At 42.4% G+C, this 16,358-nt stretch overlaps 1 protein-coding gene across 4 annotated transcripts in view; it reads right to left on the reverse strand.

Moving 5' to 3' along the window:
• Nucleotides 1-16,358, reverse strand: part of MCF2 (MCF.2 cell line derived transforming sequence) — a 57,987-nt gene that overhangs the window by 17,237 nt on the left and 24,392 nt on the right. For all 4 annotated transcript variants that reach the window (XM_082062067.1, XM_082062066.1, XM_082062068.1 and 1 more), the window contains 12 exons: nt 15,587-15,706; nt 14,361-14,477; nt 12,274-12,423; nt 9,356-9,480; nt 8,779-8,893; nt 8,295-8,414; nt 6,919-7,110; nt 5,276-5,467; nt 4,956-5,127; nt 1,830-1,918; nt 1,183-1,271; nt 881-947 (listed from right to left, as the gene is read on the reverse strand). In XM_082062067.1, coding sequence (XP_081918193.1) covers nt 881-947; nt 1,183-1,271; nt 1,830-1,918; nt 4,956-5,127; nt 5,276-5,467; nt 6,919-7,110; nt 8,295-8,414; nt 8,779-8,893; nt 9,356-9,480; nt 12,274-12,423; nt 14,361-14,477; nt 15,587-15,706 — 1,548 coding nt within the window. The remainder of the gene's footprint in view (nt 1-880; nt 948-1,182; nt 1,272-1,829; nt 1,919-4,955; nt 5,128-5,275; nt 5,468-6,918; nt 7,111-8,294; nt 8,415-8,778; nt 8,894-9,355; nt 9,481-12,273; nt 12,424-14,360; nt 14,478-15,586; nt 15,707-16,358) is intronic.

The following is a 16,358-nucleotide window of genomic DNA, read 5'->3' on the forward strand; positions in this document are numbered from 1 at the left end:
TGGTTGCCATCAGTATTCTTATACCAAGCAGGCATTTTGTAGCTGATGCGGTAGAAGATAAGTATCTGGAAAATTAGCCATTTATATTTAACCACTGCAAGCAGGCTTTCCTTTTTAAAGGAAATACTATTTTCAGAAAACTTAAGTCTATCTGTCAATTTTTCTCTATCTAGACTTGATATGCACAGTAATAAATCTGCACACCTGGCAAGTGCTTTATCATGTAGAGTGTGGTTTAACAACAAAAAAAAACCCAACAATCAGTGAAGGGCAATTATGTGTAACTACCTGCAGTCCAACAGATTTATGTCCTGTTTGCTCCTGGGTGAGAGAAATGCGAGGGGGAGAGCTATTAATATTTAACAGCCAACGTGTTTCAGTCATCAGTAAGAATTATTTTGGAATAAAGCAGAAGTGTCTAAAATGGCAGCATGAGAAATTAAAATCTGTTTCCTAAACAAATGTGCTTTATATGTTCACGAGCTTCACAGTATTGAGACAGAATTCTCCTAAGGATAAAACAAAAGCTTCTTTCTTTTGTCTCCAAAAGGTAAAAGGAATTAGGGAACAGTTAAAAACAACAGTTTTTTGTACATTTTTCCAGGCACTGATAAAACTAATTACTAGTGCTTTTGTGTACAAACAGAAGGCTTCTCCCTCATTCTAGATGAAAAGTTCATCCTGACACCAACTGTTCCTGCAGATGCCTCCAATGAAGAAAAGCAAGGGAGAAGACCTGAAAGCTTATGACTAGTTTGGGATCTGACAGTTCGGCAGCAACCTGTCCCATCACATTTTTGCTTAGTTTGACAGAGTGGCAAGTGCCCTTTTGTACAAGTCACCAGGAAACAGTAATGAACAACCTGAAGAAGTCACTCACCGTCAAAACAGTGAAGAGTTCTTCTACGTACACTCTCTCTGTTTCTATAAGCTCATTTATGACATGGCTAAAATAACAATTAAAAAAAAAAAAGAATGTTATTTTTATGTCTGTAAAAAATCCAGTGCAGTTCAACAAACCCAAAACCAGTGCAGTCTCATTAACAGCCAACACAGGGATGATAAAACAGGCAAAAGCACAAGAGATGGCACCCAGGTCAGGCTGGAGGAACACAAAGGTGGGGTGAGGACTGGTCAGCAATAAACATCCTTTTGAGTAATGTACACAGGGTGAAAGCTTACCCTTTTAGTATATCTAAGTTGTCATCACTGTCTGATATAAAATATTGCAAGGAATTCCGTTTTTCCTGATAGTCGTGCATGACTTCGATCTGGAAGAGAAATGGGATGCATTGGGAAGAGCTGCCTGGAGGTCACTGCAGAGGCAGGACCAGCCCAGCCCCGGGTGTTGGCATGGAAACTCTTTGGGGAAGGATAAAACACACTTCCATTTCAGAAATCCATTGTGACACAAAGCCTTAAAAGGGCAGAGCATATAATGGGCAGACAGATATTCCCAGAAATTACTCTGCCACATAAAATCTGCAAATACTGGTAACATGTTTCATTAGTCTAGAGACTAGAGAAGAGTTTCCACAAGGGAAATATCTGTAGATGTGGAGTTTTCCTAATACACATCACTGTTATGCAAAGAACAAGCTTGGGGAATAACATGCAGGAAATTGATTTCTGTGACTTGCAAAAACAATCCAAGACAGATCTCAGGTGCTGGACTAATCCAACTAAAACTTAGGGATATGAAAAACTATTTTATTAAAAAAAAGGAAAAAATAGCATCCTCAAAGCCAAAGGTGAAGTACAATCAATTTTAGAAGGGTTTCTTTTTTTCAGTGTATAAAATTCATTCAGATTTCATGAATCATTTTTACCTTGCGAGAACTTGGAGTCTTTCTTGATGTTTTCTTCCCAGGGAGAGAGAGATCAAATGAAAATTTCAAACTGGAATTAAAATCCACACCTTGGGTAGAAAAAAACATAATTACATAATGTACATCTATAGTGAAGGAGATGGTTCAGACAAACTAATGAGTCACAAAGAAGAATGGGATACATTTTAAAAATTAATATTTAGGTAGCTAATGCTACAAGCAAACTGACAAAATAAAGTGTATCTCAAACAACAATACTGAATACCAAATAACACAAGTCACACTAATGGTCATAAAGGCCATAAAGTAAAAAGTAATCAGAAAAAAAGAAATTCCATTAAGTGAATACTCTAATCAAAACCTAATTAAGTCTGTGAAGCCTGTGCAAATGATAGAAAACAATTAAATCAAATAAACTACCAAAAGGAATATCACCTACTGGGACACAATTTTAAAGTCCTTTTAGGAACACAGGGCAAGATGCTCAGGTGGTATAAGCCATTCCTCCACCTTGAAAGAATTTATTGATCATGTCAGTAAATAATTACAAGTTGTAATACTTTGGGTTAAAGAGGTAAACTGGAAGTTTAAAAATAAGACATCCATCTCCCCAACAATATATATGTCATCTTTCCAGTACTTCTTACTCCTGAATAGTCCGTAGGACAATTCTTCACAGAAAGGGTCTTTTCCCCAACGTGAATGGCAAAAATGAATTTCTCCTGCATCGTGCTGGCTCCAGCCTCAGCAACAGCTCCACGTGCCAGGCTGCAACCCCAAACTCTGAGACGGACCAAAAATTAACACGTTTTGATGTGCAATGCTCACCTCGATTACAAATAGAAAAAAAGAGGCAAGCAGACTAATGAACTATCTTTCCATTACAGTGTAAAAAGTATCGCAACACAGATAAATGCAGCAGCAGCTGTGTCTAGATCAAAGTTTTGAACAGTGCTGACACCGAAAGAGCTACTTGTGCAACACAGAAGATGTAAGGAACAAAATAAATGCAGAAAAGTGCAAACCCACACAGAGAGCAGGGACCCCATCTTCAGATGGGGCTGCTTAAGATAAAGTTATTACATATTATCACACCAAGGGGGCCTTAAGCCTCCTCTTGTTAACACCCCGAATGAGGAAGAAGAGGGATCTGGATGCTGGGGAGCAGATCAGAAGAGTGTGTGGGGCGTGACCCACCATGGACAGGAAGAACGAGAAGAAACGAGGACTTCCCAGTGGTCCTACTGGGAGACTCCCGCTGGGATGAAGGGAACGTTGATGGGAAGTTGGATGGGAGATGGTCACTGGCTACAGCTCAGTGTTTTGTTGTGAGAGTGAGTTTACTCCAGCCCTCCGGCTCCACCGTACTACTTCTACGCACCTTGCTATGCTTTATGGCTCAGGATGGGAGAGGTTTACTCTTTTTTCCCCCAAAAAAGTGGTTTCAAAATTAGAACCTCATTTATCAGACAAGCTTCAAATCCAAGGCTAAGATGAAAGAGGAAGCATCTGTCCTCAGACAGAAAAAGAAGTAGGGGATGGGAGGACGAAAGAAAGGAACAGAGGACAAGAGTAATGCACTCAGAGGTGGTTTGGTTTCAATCCACACCACAAACTCATCCATCTCAGAGCTCTCTCAGCAGAGCCCAGCGTGTGGCTTTGACACTGCACATCACACCAGCAGGCCTGCAGCATTTTGATGCTTTCTGTCAAACAGAGGCCTTATTAAAAAGCTCTCTTGGCACGATCTATCCAAAGAGAAGCCTTTTGTCTTTCCCCACTTGCTAGCTGTGCTCGTTTCAACACACTTGATCATTGCTTTCAGGAAAAGGATTAATGGAGGATACCTGTGCTTGCAGGTAACTGAGCCTTTGCTAGAAAAACATTCATCCCGCAAAGGAATGAAACAAATCCAACTGATTGATGATGGTGTCACAACATCCCACGGAGGTGGCCACCCATTTACCCCTACTCTTTAAGCCAATAATTCCTCCTTAACACTTGTCTCTTTCTAGAAAGCTGGAAAAGTTACATGAGCTAAAACGGGCAATACTGAGCTTTTTTCCTGGTTGAGGGAAAGGGGTTCAGAGAGCAGTGTGATCTAGTGAAGGCAGCATCAGCCTGGAGAAAAGGAACTTTTGGATTTGCTTCACTGGCCCGCATCTTGAGCAGCTAAGTTCCCCACACTGTGTCCAGCTTCATTCCCATCCCTCCACTAGCTTGAGTTTTTACATTAGTCACCCCTTGAACTGGAGCCACTTGTACTGTTTGCATGGCACCTGCTACAATTCACTATAACCAATATTCATTAATTCATCATAAAAATTTTGTGTTAAAACACAAATGTTTAATTGCTTTATACAGTCAGATCACTGAATTTAATATTCCAACATAACTTAGCATGTCCCTGGTTTAAAATACATGGACTTTACTTTGGAATACTTTTTAATTCTGATACATACACGGCTGCCAAGGATGGAATTTTTAATGTTATCATTTAAAGCTTACATTGTGCCAGACCCCATTATCACAATCAAAGCAGAACACTCAGTGACCTCAGTTCAACCAGAATTTGTACCTTTATGGGCATTAATTATTCCACAATTGGGATTTAAGGAAGACATTCTCAAGGAATCAAAGGGAGTTAAAGCATCCAGCTCATTTCTGTTCATGAGATTTGAGCTCCTCATTTCTCCAAACTCCTTTACAAACATCAGTTTAACTCTATATCAGTTCCAGCTCAAGTCAGTTATGGAGACTGACAGAGAGAACAAATTTATAAACTTTGCCCTTTTTCCCTTTAGTACTAATTCACCATTTTTCAGCCCAGTAGGATGCCAGTAAAACAGAACTGGAAGGATGTGCTGTTTACAGATCTCTTTTTTTCACTGAGTAGGAAGTGAAAATAAATACCAAGCAACCAGCCCCATTCTTCACACAGGTATGGGGAGCTAGACACAAAAATTGGAAAGATAATAAATCATCTCATATGCATTTAGCATCATACAACAACTCTGTATCAGCCATTGAGGTCTAGTTCCTTTCTCAAAATCATCCTTAGCCTTACTCTTCCTGCCTCAAAGCAATATTATCATCTGAAAATACCATAAATTTAAAATACTTTACCATGTTTAGGAGAGAATAATGGTGATTTTGATCTTGGCGGATTTTCTGGCCGAGGGGCTACTAACTGCACAGGTCGCACGTGTTTATCCAACAGTTTCTTGAAGCAAGACTGACGATTCTCAAACATGCTTCGAACATTTTCAAGCTTGACCTGCACCGACTGTATCTGGCACTGCAGAGGGAAAAAGACTCCCGCGATCAAATAACTACCGTTATTTTGTACTTTGACCCAAAACAGAGGACTATAAAGCTGACAACACTGCAATGCAGGCTGATCTCACTTTTAACCTGTGTAACAAGGAGCAGGAGGGGTTGCTTACCTTCAATTCAGATGTTAAGACTGACTCAAAATCATAGTGTAGGGCTTGGGGATCATAGTTTAAGTAGGCTGAAGAGCTTTCAAGAAATCTTTCTATGTCCTGGAGAGCTTTCTGAGCGCCTTCTTTAGACTGGCACTTGTCCATCTGCTGGTTGGCGAGCAGGTAAGCACCTTCATCACAGCACTGCAGAGCCTGGAAACAGCACAGTGCAAACACAGGGAGTGAGACCGTCAGCATCATCCCAACCGAATCAAGGTTCCCATGAGGAATACCATTTACTGGATCTGTATCTTCAACACAGAGATAATTATAGCTCCTCAAGAGTTCAGCAGCTATTGCATCTTGATTAGAAAGTAGAAAGGCCACATTTTTTTCTGGAGGGTGACTGCAGTGCTCAACGTACCCAGCCAAGTTGTGCTCCCACTTGTACCTGGATAAAACCAGCAGTATAACTGGCACAGAAGCACTATTTAGTGCATACTTGAAACAAATGATAAGCAAATCTTTATTTATCCAACTCAGAAAGCTGAAAGGGGCACTACAGAGTTTATGACGAGACAGGAGGGTTTCTTGAGATAAATGCCTGACTCAGCAGAAACCTGAACTGTGAGGAATGATCAAAGTAATTGCATTCATGTTTGTGCTTTGTTTTGGTTTTTAAATAAAATAAAATTATTTAAAATCGCAGTTTAAAAATCTGCTTTGAAAATGCCCAGGTACTGGCTGAGCACCAGCCTTGGGTTCAGCTGGCACTCACACTGAGAAGATGCTGCAGCCAAGAACAACAGAGGAGCTCCAGTGTGATGGGCTGGGAAGGGAGATTGTGGAGAGCAGGACCACAGTGTGCTCCAGCAGAGCTCATGGGCTAGACCACTAGCAGCAGCCAGGACTGCAAGCAGCCCAGAAGAGGACACTGCCCTGCAGCTGAGACGCTGCTGAGGAATCATCCGTCCCCACAGATTAATGCAATATTGAAGTGGAGCACAAAGATAAAAAAAAATAAGTTCCCTAGCCCTCCAAAACAGTGAAATAGAACAGGATCAGACTTCGCTGCCTCTCTTAAAGGCCTCAAGCATATTACACTCATGTGCCTTCTGGCCTAATTAACGTGAATTTTCCTAAATGAATTTTTGATGCTGATTAAGATATCAAAGAGCGTTGGAGCCACATGACTCCACTTCCATGCTAGCACACAGCAGCTGTGCCTATCTACCCATCTGTCACCTTATTTTACAGTCAGTTATGTTCATTCTTAATAAATTGCTAAGAAAAAAAAGGACTCGGGTTTATCCGAAAGCATTACCTCTATTGCACTGGGTAGGAACACCTCAAAAGTCAATTAATACATGGATGGAGCACAAAAGCATGACCAACAGCAGCAGCTGAACTTTAGTGTTCTGAATCACCCCCTGCAGATGCCCACTTATTTCTGCTGACTGTTCACAATGCTAGCAGATATCTGTTTGCTAACTTAACCAGCTAAGTCAGGGGCGAAGGACTCCTCCAGCCTCTGGGGAACAACTCCTACCATGAACTGCTGCAAAGCTGCAAATTTCAGGTGCTTCCAGCTATGAAGCAGAGATGCTAAACCCACGGAGAAGCTAACTATCTACTTCTCAGGGCACCGTGTCTCTGAACTCTACCTGCTGAAGGTGGGTGTGAAGATCCAAGGTCTTCTGCAGTCGCATCTGCTTCCTTTTGATCTCATCGGACAAGACATCGGAATGGTGCCGCAGCTCGTTGCATTGCTGGCAGATTAAGTTGAGTGCGTAGTGATGATTTGCTGCTAGCTGGTGTCCGTGTAGTATCACCACCTGAGCCTTCCCTATCAGATCCTTCAGTGAAAGGAAGAGAACGGATTGCACTCTTACTGAAATAATGCCAAAATATCTACATATGACAACATGCACTTTCTCGTCTTACCAGATGTCAGGTACCCCTGGAGATGACTGCCATTAGGAGTAGCCAGAATGGGTGGCTTATGCAGGATAAAATGGCACCCATCATCTGGGAAAAAAAACTTTTGCTATCCAAAAGGAGGATGAGGAAGGACACAATATTTCACCAAACTAGCAATGCTGTGAATGGCTGCTGACAACGTGTTGCTGCCGTCTCCAGAAACTGCACTCTGAAAAAAATGCAGCTGATATCCATTTTAGCTACACTATGCTCATCAGCATGAAAGGGAATTGGAGTAGTTAAGGTTTATGGTGAAAACAAACCAGGTCCTTTGCAGCAAAGCTTGATGCAAAGAACACATTATGCAGTCTGCACATCTTGGTCAGTGTAATGGTTACGTGCCCTCCAGGGTTGGCTTTGCGCTGGCACTGCTGCCCTGTCTCACCCTATCTGCCTGGCCTCTGGTTCCTCCTCCCTCTCTCCACAAACATTTCTTCCAAATGGCCAAAAAGCCTTAGACCTTTCTCCTAGGACTCTTATTTTCAAGGAAGCCTCTGCAGGTTGTGTCCAGATCCCTCAGGATTCCTCCACTGACCTGGCCCATTTGCCAAGCACATCCCCTTACAGAGGTCACATTCTCAGCTGGGCTCCTGTGAATCCTCTCTCTTCATTCTTCTTTTCCATACGTCTCTTAGTCTTCATCCATATGTTATGTTCAAATTGCAGATATGTCAAGATAGCAACTTTTTGGCTCCTCCATGTGCCTGGTAACAAGTCTCTGCCTATTAGCACTGCTAAAGCATTTAACATATAAATAATTCTTCTTCCAGCTCATTAACTCCCACGCCTCCCCTATGTTCAGACATTTATCTGTTCTGGATTTTCATGGTGGCTCAGCAATTTATTTTAACTGTGATAATTAAATACTCTGTTCCTGGCTTTCAGAGTGATCACAGTGTTGCTGCGCAGAGCTAAGACGTGAAATCAATCCTTTTGTGCAGCCACTTACGAACAAATTACACCAGAACCAGGTAATTTCAGAAAAAAAAGCTCCTACCACAAATACAGAATGTACCTCTTACATTTCATTAGTGCCTCTTTCTGTGAAAGATTATCTCACCTGAGCCATACCATCAAAATGACCCAAGTCCTTGAGCCTCTGTTTTACTTGGGGGACACTGTCGCCAGTGTCGGGCAGCTCCGCTTGCTGACCCATTAAAAATTCAATGGCATTCTTGACCTAGACATAAAGAAGAAGACTGCTGCAAAAGGATACAAAGCACAGGCAGAAAATCATTCTCAGACCAAAATTAATCACACTTTAGCCAAGACTGCTAAATCCAATAATAAAACCAGTGTCCAAGAACTAATTTCTAAATTTGAAGATGCTCTATCAGCAAAACCTATGCGACTGCAGGGCAGTGATACCTTAATTAGCTCTGAATGAGGAAGCACAGTGGTCTCCCCCAAGTTAGCTAGCTCTGCCAGAGCCAAGGAACAGTAGCATAAATTAAACACTCTAAAAATAAAAGCATAAAAACTTTTCTCCTCTTGTTTTCATCTCCAACTCTTCCTTCTGCCAACAGAAGTGCATCTGATCATACCTCCTGAAAACTCTGCTCAAACTTCCACAGTTGTAAATATTGCTCCATTTTTAACTGATGCTTTTCCCAGAAGCCATCAAAAGCAGTCTCCATCTCACGCAGCTGACCAAGCAACCTTGAGTGTAGAAAAAGGATAGGATTGGAACATCATTTGCAAATAGAGGACAAGTAGAGATGGACAAGCTTATCTATTCAGGTCTTCTGAAGCCAAGTTCATGACATGTATGTACGACTTTTGAAGGTCTCAGAGAGAATTTTAATAAAATCATCACTGCCAATGAAGGCACCTGTGTGAAGCGGTTGTTGCTATCTCCATTTGTCTGAATAATACCCAGGAGCCTTGCATGGGAGAACTCTGTGTCTGCTCCACAGCTTCACCATATCAATGGGGAAAAAAATCAGAGCAGGTCAAAGTTATTTGACAGAAATCACCCAGCAATTTGACGGGTCTGAAGCGAAACTCTGGTATCTTTGTCTTTACCTATTTGACAGGTGACCTAAATAACACATCTACCCTTAAATGACTTGAGTGTTTTCACTCAAAAAATCAGGCAAATTAGGAACACAGTGCACTCACCGATTCACAGTCTCCCAGTCCCCAGGCCTCTCGTGGTGCTGGTCCTGACTGCATTCCTCAGAGTCAGGCTCTTCAAAACTGCTCAAAAGCAAGTTTCCCTCTTTTGTGACTGCTGTAATATCTTCCTGTATAATGCAAAACATTTCCAATTCAGGCTACTTTTGTTAGGTAGGGAAAAGTCATTCCATGTTTCTCCTGCCTTAGTTTCCCTGTATGAAATGAAGCACCAGTATCCATCAGAGCAAAGGACTCTCAGCAGATGTTTTAGCCACCTTAATGTGGGGTTAGCCCTTGAAGCTAGAGAAGGCTGAACTACGGAGTGGTCATCAGGCTGGGTGCAAACTGGCATGCATGAAAATATCAGGCCACAAAATGATTCAAGAGGGCACCACTACCACAGGTCTCTCTTGGTGAGCAGGCAGGCTTGTATTAGATATTTACCCACAAGTTCATGTATTCAAGCAAATATCTCTGCAGCTTGGAGGATTTGCTTCTCCATCAGGATCATCACAGGAGGTTGTAGGAAGACAATCCCACAGTAGGACAAAGCTGGGACTGAGACCACATGGCATCACCTACTAGAGCCTTTACATGTAGAAGCAAATCAGCACTTTCCGTGTAACTTCCAGTCAGGGGAAAATTTAAACCCTTGGTGTGTTCATTAGCATCACCTGAGGTGCTTTGTGCTGTGTTGGGCTCAGCCCCAAAGCAAACAGGTGCATTTGGCCAATTATTTTCAGAAACAAAGAGACCAAACACAGAGGTGAGAAGGAAGACAAAAATAGATATGACTGATAAAATGAGCTGGAAGAAGCCCTGAAGGAGAGACCTGTGTGTGATTCCTTTGGAGAGCCAGCTCCTGGAAGAGTTAAAGCCCAACCTAGGAGATGGCCAGATTTGTATTGCAAGAGAAACAATGGCAAAAGCACTGGAAAAGCTCCAGAAAGCACAGACTTGATTAAACATCTGCCTGCCCCAGATAGCTCAGAGAAACCTAAACACAACAGTATCTTCAGGGCAGCAGCCCAGGAGCAGAAGGACACAGCCGCAGGAGCTTCTTCTCTCCCATACACGAAGTGTCCACTGCCAGTTTGAGTCCTTATCACTAAAACATCACCGAAGATGACCACAAGGCTAAAACCTCATCTCCTTTTGGTACCACCACATCCAGGAGACTCAAAAACAAAGAGGAATTTAGCAGTATGCTTTAGACCACGGGTGGCTGCTAATTCAGCCTCTTACATCTCACTTGACAGAGCCCTGCCTTCCCCTTTCGATTCAAAGCCTTTCATGATATGTAAGACAAAGCACCTGACTGTCAAACAGGTGTTAACTTGATTTTTTTCCCCCTTTCAATATATCAAAGAGGTTAACTTCTTAGTTACTCTGTTTAATTAATTTTTGTCAATTTTTACAATGTGTTTGCAACCAGCTTCTGTTCAGTATCACAGCTACATAAACTATTCTGATTGACTCATTATCTGAATTCAAGAATCAGCTGTACCAATCTTGGGGTTGTCATGAGAGAGACAAGGATCTTGTGTCTTGCTGTCACCACAATCTGTGCACAGTTCCTCATCTGCTTTTATCTTTCCTGGTCTTAGAAGGAACAAAAGAAAAAAGCCAACGGACTTTCATTCAAAAGCCAATTATTTGGTTTGATATTTGAAATTAATAGACAAGGCATTAAAAGCAACAGATGTCTTGTTCTAAGTGCTCCTGTGCTTTGTATGCAAATGAAAACATACAACATCTTTTATTTCTCCACAGAGGGAAGTGTGTATTACTGACTGGTTTATAGACAGGACTACATTGTGTAGCCGATATTTGCTCCCTACACTTTGGCTGTAGTCTTAAGCATGAAGTTTAAGTCAGTAAGTCATACTGCAACATATGTAGCTGCTGGTTTATATTAAGATCTCTTTATTTTCAAAGAAGAAATAAAGGACTATTGGCAGTATCTATAATTATGCTTTCTATACATACACACATACATTTATGCCTACACACAGTGCACTTTGGATGTCATTCTGCGTATTGCTTACAGGCAGCCTTCTGGGAACTCACTGTCACGTGAATGACAAATGACTATAAATGAAAATAGATACACTTCTCTGACTTATGTAAATCAGCCCTGTCATAAAGCAAAGTACCTCTTTCTTCAGCCACACAGCATGACTATCAGCATGGGAATCATGAGGGTTTGGGGACAGGTCTGTGCTGTCCCTAGAAAGATGCAGGAGCAGCAAGGACAACAGCTGGATACAGCAGTAGCTGGTTGTCCTAAAGCTTCCACTAAATCCTACAATAACTGTAATCACAATCACAGACAGTTGAAAAAAAATAACTTGAAATATCAAAGACACGAATGGTGTTTAAGATGAAACCTGAAGATGAAGACAGGGATCACATCAGGAATGTTCTGTCCCATGCACCCACACGAAATCCTCACCTTGGATGCCCTTCAGCTCAGTTCCACAAACCCCACCAGGGAAGCTGCATCAGGCAGAGGGACCTGGGGACAAACCATCCCTCCAGACCCACTGGTGATCTTTGGGTGCAGCTTCTTCCAGCCGTGGGGGTGAAGCAGAGGGAACCCCATCGGGACATGAACCCACAGGTGCCAAAGCCACAAGACATGCAAAGCCCATGGGAGAAGCACACCGGAGTCACCAACTTCTGCCGCCAGCAAGCAGGCGGCGGCTGAGACAGTTTTGCTGGATGCGGGCAGGGTGTTTTATTTGAGTGCATGGTAAATTTAAGGGTAACATACAGAAACAGTCACGTTGTGTTTCACTTAGTCTGTCAACACGTACACATGCATGGGAGGGAAGGAGAAGTGGGCACCAAACAAACAGGCAGTCACATCCCAGAAACCCCATCTCGCTGTGCAAACAGGGGCTGCTGAAGACACATACCTTGAGCTGGTAGTACTTTTCTGTGCGCAGGGCCAGGATGCGCTCGATTGAATACATGTCGTCTGGTAGCTCTGTCTCTGCCAGCTCCGTACCAAAGGACTGTAACATCTGTGCAATTTCCTTCACGGTTAGTGCAAAGCTCTCTATCGCCTAGTGGGAGATGATAATTGTAATCAGTTTGGGATTCAAGATATTCCTACAGCTCATTAATAGTGTGCGAAGAGCTAAGGCTGAGGTCTGCAGGGGAGCCCAACAGCTTGGTCTGAGCGACGTGGGTGAGACGCCCACTGCAGATGGAGCTTATGGGTGCTGTGGTGCATTAGCTAGTGGCCACCAACACGTGGCTTTTAGTGCTGTTTGAATCCACAACAGGGACTTAAATAAGGATAGTATTGTGCAGAGACACATCCTGATTTGTTTTCTGCTGCCTGTTCTCATGTACTCTAAGATTTTTCCTATCAAAAACTGAAGGTCTGCAGTAGAAGCCACCATAGGATCCATCTCGCATATTCCTCTAATTCCTCTTCTATTGTTTTTCTTCTCTGGCTAAGCCACGCTGGGAACCACATCCAGACAGTAGGATTTTGGAGATGTATTTGGCTTCTTGGTGATGAATGTTTCCAGCTTTGCAAGCCCAAATGGTGGGTTACAAGGCAGTCTGGCATCATGGCCACCTCCACCACCAAGAGGACAAGGGTGGGAGCTAAGCAGCGAGTCAGAGACAAACTGGAGACAGGGCGATGGACGTTGAGTGCTGCTGGTACCTCCCCAGCACATCCAAGACAGACAGTGGGAGCTCTGGATGCCAAAAGGCTCCCAGACCACAGGGCAAGGTAGGGATCTCCTGGCCCCAATCTTTGCTCTGATCTTCCCCCCAGTTGCACAAAGGAAAGATTAGATCAGTGAGGAGCTGCTCATCTCCTGCTCAGCTGGTGGTGAACAACCACAAAAGCAGAGGACACAGCCTTGCTGAGGCTCAAAACTTTGTCCCCTGCAGGACACGCACACAGTGCCAGCTCTGCCCTTAGCAATAGGGTAATAAACTCAAATGTAACAGATCACATTTCTATTTTCTTTAAACAGCATGTATGTTCCATGGAAACTTCAGAAAATATTTTATGAGCATCCTCGAGGGGCATTTTGAGAGAGATTTTTCATATGGACATTTATCTACCGTATGCAGCTATTTTCTAGAAACTCCTCCTTTTCTTAGACTAACATTTTTTGACATTCATTTTGTCGATTTTGTCTCCAAGTGTGAGAGCTATGCTATTATTGCTTTAACATATCACGCAAAAGAACAAAACTAAGAGCCAAAAATTAAAAAAAATTCATTAATTTGGCAGTGCATCAGTGTAAACTGGCACAAAGTTAATGGCACAAGCAATAGCTTCAGCTATTCCAGCTACAATGTCTTCTGCTTTTGCCTTTATACTGAGCTCCACATCTACTGGTGTGGATGATGTGGTAGGACAAGGGGCACTAGGATGTCGAGTACATTTTTCATTAGTGCTTTGGTTTGCTGGGAAGGTAACTGGGAATCCAACCTGCCATTAATCTGGGTGACAAAGTCCCAGTGAAAACTAAGACTGTACAGGAAGCACAGAAACACTCAGCATTGCACAGCTCAGGGAATCAAACGCCTTATTCCTGGCAATATTAGGGGAAAATTCTTGCAAAAAAAAAAAAAAAAAAAGGTGATTTTCTGAATTCTCTGCAGTCAGTATGCAGAAAGCAGTCTCATTGCCCTGGTTCCCAAACACATTTGTCATACTAATGACACGAAGCAACCATGATTTAAAATAAAAAGGCCTATTTTGTATCTACCATTAAGGGAATTTTAATAAAGACTTAGAAGACAGATCTTTTGGGAGAAGTTTCAAAAGGGGCATGAGGGAGTTAATCATGCAATTCCCTTATAAACCAATCAAGCGCCTAACTCCACTTGACTCCTTTGCAAATCTGACGGAGCAAATTTAGTTGGCTTCTGGGGTCACTTTCAGCTACCCATTGCTCATTGCCTTACAGAAAACCTTCCTCAATCCATCCCAAGTGCCAAGAGCCTGGTACTCAGCCCCAGTACGTACAGTCCTGAAGATGACCCACTCGCTGTGGCAATACTCCAGGGTGCCACCAAACTCCGGGGTTAATTGTTGTTCATCAATGTATGTCAGCAGGTCACTAACCGAGCTCAGCATAACAACCTACAAACAAGGCAACACCGTTAGCTGGTTGATCATCACTTCTACTCAAGTCATACACAGATCAAACCTACAAATCTTTTATGTATCTGAAAGCGGGTTTGTTCTAAATATTGTTCTATTGTATGGCTTTCCTCTTATGCTTATGCCTTAACATGGCATTTATTTGACGTATTTAACCATTTTTGTAAGCCAACCTTCATGTCACAGGTGTTTGCTTCCTTAAATGCAAAGCACAGTGAGACACCACAGTGCCTGCCTGCAGAACAGAGTTGAAAGCAAAGGTGATGCAGGTTTTTGCCAAGGGATGAACAGTAATCTGGAAAAAATGTAAACACTTTAATACATCATAAAGCCTTGGCCAATTTCATATAAATGTAAGTTTTCATATAATATATGCTCATGAGTTTTTGTGTCTTGATCTGCTCTGGGATAAGTCATGAATTTTCAAAACTGTGCAAATGACAATCATTTTAGAGTGAAAAATGCAAAGCTTGTGAACATCATATTACTTTCTAAAGAAAAACATTGGCTGGTTTTGTGGGTTTGTAATTGCGTCAGCCTTAGATTCCATAAATGTACTTTTCTTCTCTTAATTATTCTCATTATACCCTATAATCAACGTGACTTTAGAAATCTTGGAAACTTTGACTTGAGACTATAAACTCAGTTCAGCTGCTGTTTTAGAAACAAATACCAATGTGATGTTGGTGTGGAGTTTACACTGAGATGAAAATGGCAATCATGGGTGGAATCCATAGCAAAAGATTCACTAGACATTTCTTTTCAGACATTAAAAAAAATTCCCAAGCATGGTTTTATCCTCCACAGAGGCATTCAGCCTACATGGGGGATGAGGACAGGCTGAGAACCCCACCACCCACTACCATGGACATTCTCTGTGGGGAGCAAACTGCACACAAGGGAGCTAAAAAATGCTACAAGAGAGATTTGGTGGAGGAAGATTTGGTGGAAATAGGGCACTTCTTGGAGAGATGCTCCAGTTGGTCTTCACATAGGTGCCTGCAGAGTGGGACACCATCACCCCCCAAGCCAAGGTGCACTGGCAGCCTCTGGCCACACACAGGCACAACACCTCTGCATGTTCGTACCGGTAACTTGAGTAGAAAATCCTCCTGACTGAACCGAAATCCAATGTCAGTGAAGGTGCGCTGGAAAAACCCCGTGGGACGAAGAACCATCACCAAGTGCAGGTTCCCTGGGAAAGACGCCTGCAAGGAAACAGAGACAACATGCAACCTGGGGACATGGTGGGTCCAACAACGGCTTTCAAATGCCCTGAAAAGAGGTGAAATCACTCAGATCTCAGAGGTTTATTTCTGATTGCCATGACAGTCTTTTCTTATTTTCAAAACAGAAGGGAGACACTGTAAGTGGTTTAGAGATATGGGATGTAACTGCAGGAGGATTGTCCATCCCCACTTCCCTTTGGAACAGGCAGGAGTTCAGCCATGCACCTTGGAGGGTCACTTTTTAGAAACTTTAATACTATATGCTATGTTCTGCATTATAAACTGGGAAGTGAATTTATGACTTAGCAGGGAACAGAGACCTGGAACATTGAGGGGAATGACAGACAGATTGGGGAAGCAAAACTGATTGCCAAACTCGCTAATTATCCTATAACTGCATGTAACATACTCTTCTTGTTCCTGGTAATTACCAAGCAACATTTAATTTGTGGTAAGAATTTGGAACTTCCTGTCTACGCTGCTGGAGCCTTTTTTCAAGCATATGGTTGGCAGGTGCGTTTTTAAATAGATCTGTGAAAAGGGTGCTTGAGAATGAAAAAGAATTTTTAAGAAAGTAGGAGTCATATCATTAAATTATGGATAAGTGCATGATGCAAAGAATCAAGGTAAT

This window comes from Streptopelia decaocto (assembly GCF_964273445.1).
Source record: "Streptopelia decaocto genome assembly, chromosome: 10".
In the NCBI taxonomy this organism is placed as follows: Eukaryota; Metazoa; Chordata; class Aves; order Columbiformes; family Columbidae; genus Streptopelia; species Streptopelia decaocto.